The sequence below is a fragment of the Protomyctophum parallelum genome (assembly GCF_964188405.1).
Source record: "Protomyctophum parallelum genome assembly, chromosome: 7".
NCBI lineage: Eukaryota > Metazoa > Chordata > Actinopteri > Myctophiformes > Myctophidae > Protomyctophum > Protomyctophum parallelum.
Genome location: NC_139705.1, coordinates 49024413 through 49026912, shown reverse-complemented (window position 1 = coordinate 49026912; position 2500 = coordinate 49024413). Strand labels below are relative to the sequence as shown.

Sequence of the window (2500 nt, the reverse complement as noted above, 5' to 3'; positions counted from 1 at the left end):
GTGTTAAGGAGTGACAGTCAAAATGACTCAGACTACATCAATGCAAGTTTCATAAAGGTAATCTCTCACTCTCTCTCATATGACCTTAGACTAGAGGGTTCCCCAATTAGCGGCCCGCGGGAGCGCCCCCTTGTGGCCCGCGGCAAAAAAAAGCTTGGGGGGTCCAAGCTATAAATGGCATTAAATAGGGGTCAGTAGCCTCTGCATGTCAAACTGGGGGTCCTTTTCAAATGGGGTCTTGCCCTGATCATTAATTTCAGGGCAAGATCTCGACCTCGCGCGTGCCGACTCGGCCGCCAGCCTGGTACCGTAGTCAAAATATGGCCCTTGAGGAAAATTAATTGGGGAACCCTGCGCTTAGAGCATAATAACACACATTGCATGAATAGGTTGTAATAGCGGTGTTCCTCCTGCAGGGGGTGCCAGGGAAGCTGTACATTGCCTGTCAGGGTCCTCTCCCTCACACAGTGGAGGACTTCTGGAGAATGGTGTGGGAGTTTGATGTTAAGGTGCATTTAGTTTCCATGGCAACACAAACACATTCACACCAACAGCAACAAACTGTTATGATATATAGTATTTATAGCATACACATTGTGGGTTTGCCTATAGAAGCCATTAAGGGAGTTGACACGCGCCCTTCTTGATGTCAATCAATTAAGTCACCTTAATTCAAGGGCAGATGCCAAGAAGGGACGAGGAGGTTTTGTGAATTTAGTTTGAACATAATTTGAACACAATTTTAGGGGCATGTCATGTGTTCTACTGTACTTTAGGGGCATGTCATGTGTTCTACTGTACTTTAGGGGCATGTCATGTGTTCTACTGTACTTTAGGGGCATGTCATGTGTTCTACTGTACCTGTGAACAGCCTTTGTTATCTACTGGTAGATCACGATCGACCTTTTGTGCAGCCCTGATATATAATTTATTCATGAAGGTAATATAGGGTCATACAGAAATATATGTATAGTCATTAGTCACAATATAAGAACTGACACACACACACGTGCATGATCTCATATACATCATGTGCTCTATTCGTTTCAGGTGATCATTATGACAGCTAGAGAGATAGAGATGGGAAAGGTAACTATACTGTGTGTGTGTGTGTGTGTGTGTGTGTGTGTGTGTGTGTGTGTGTGTGTGTGTGTGGGTGTGTGTGTGCGTGCATGCGAGCGAGCGCGTGCAATCTGTGCATGTGTGTTGATATAAGTCTACTGTATGTATGGTCGTAAGGTATTTGTGTGATATAAGTCTATAACTTACGTGCGGTCATAATTGTGTGTGTGTGTGTGTGTGTGTGTGTGTGTGTGTGTGTGTGTGTGTGTGTGTGTGTGTGTGTGTGTGTGTGTGTGTGTGTGCGCGTGTGTAGAAGAAGTGCGAGTGTTACTGGCCAGCAGTGAACCAGTCCGATACATGTGGACGCTTCAGCATTTATAATGTAAGAACACACACACACACACACAGACACACACATTATATTATAATTATACATTATATTTTATATACATTATATTGATACTTTTACTTCAGTAAAACATTTGAGTGCTTTTCCACCACTGCACCATGGGTTTTGAGCACTACCTGCTTGTAATAAAAAAAATCACACTTGTGTGAAGTGAGGGGCGCTCTTATCATCATACATCACATTCCGTGCTCAGCCAATCAAATCATCGCTACGGGGTGATTAGCCAATCATCAGCCAATGTTTGTGTTCACACAGACCCCGGGAAAGCTGGGCATAGGAGGGGCTAGCGCGCCTCAAAAATCACACTCGTGTGATTGATTGATTGAAATATTTATTAACAGTTTGCAGAATTACAGTACATTTCAAGCACAAACTCAATACAAAGACTGTTAACTGTGAGTGGAAGACCCAATTAAGCATTACACTTACAAGAGGGTCCACCATGTTCAATTCATCAAAACATTTAGAGACGTACAAATAGACACTTCTATATAGTTAAAGGTATATTCAGTGATTTCACTCAAAAAACCTTAGGTTTCGTTTTTGGCTGTGGGACCCAGCCTTTCGTCCAATCAGGATAGAGAGTCAAAAACGAAACCTAAGGTTTTTTGACCCCCAGGGGTTAACTGGGGACAGGGAGGAACTCCTTATATGGCCAGCACACTCTATAGTAGGGAGGATTATCACAACAAAACAAAAAAATAAGTGATATTTGAATTAAGTGAAATCACTGAATATACCTTTAAAGGGGCGCTCTTATCATCATACATCATCATACATCACATTCCGTGCTCACTGCTCAGCCAATCAAATCATTTCCGTGGTACAAACGCACAAAGCTGGGCATAGGAGGGGCTAGTGCCTCTCAAAAACATTATTCAGTAGAACTGTGTATAGTTAACCCATTTAGACCTGGGAACGATTCTACAAATGTCTTCTAAATCCTGACAGTTTTGTTTCTATATCAGTGGTTCTCAAACTATTTCATGTCAGGGACCCCCAAAAATACATGTAGCCTAATTGGCCGCC

General features: G+C 42.7%; 1 protein-coding gene across 1 annotated transcript in view; it reads left to right on the top strand.

The window, feature by feature from the left end:
• plxna3 (plexin A3) overlaps positions 1-2500 on the top strand; it is a gene marked incomplete at its 5' end in the record, with an annotated part of 133992 nt that overhangs the window by 5110 nt on the left and 126382 nt on the right. Inside the window, 2 exons of the mRNA XM_083769880.1 lie at positions 417-509; positions 1051-1089. Of these exons, the coding sequence (XP_083626006.1) occupies positions 417-509; positions 1051-1089 (132 nt within the window). The remainder of the gene's footprint in view (positions 1-416; positions 510-1050; positions 1090-2500) is intronic.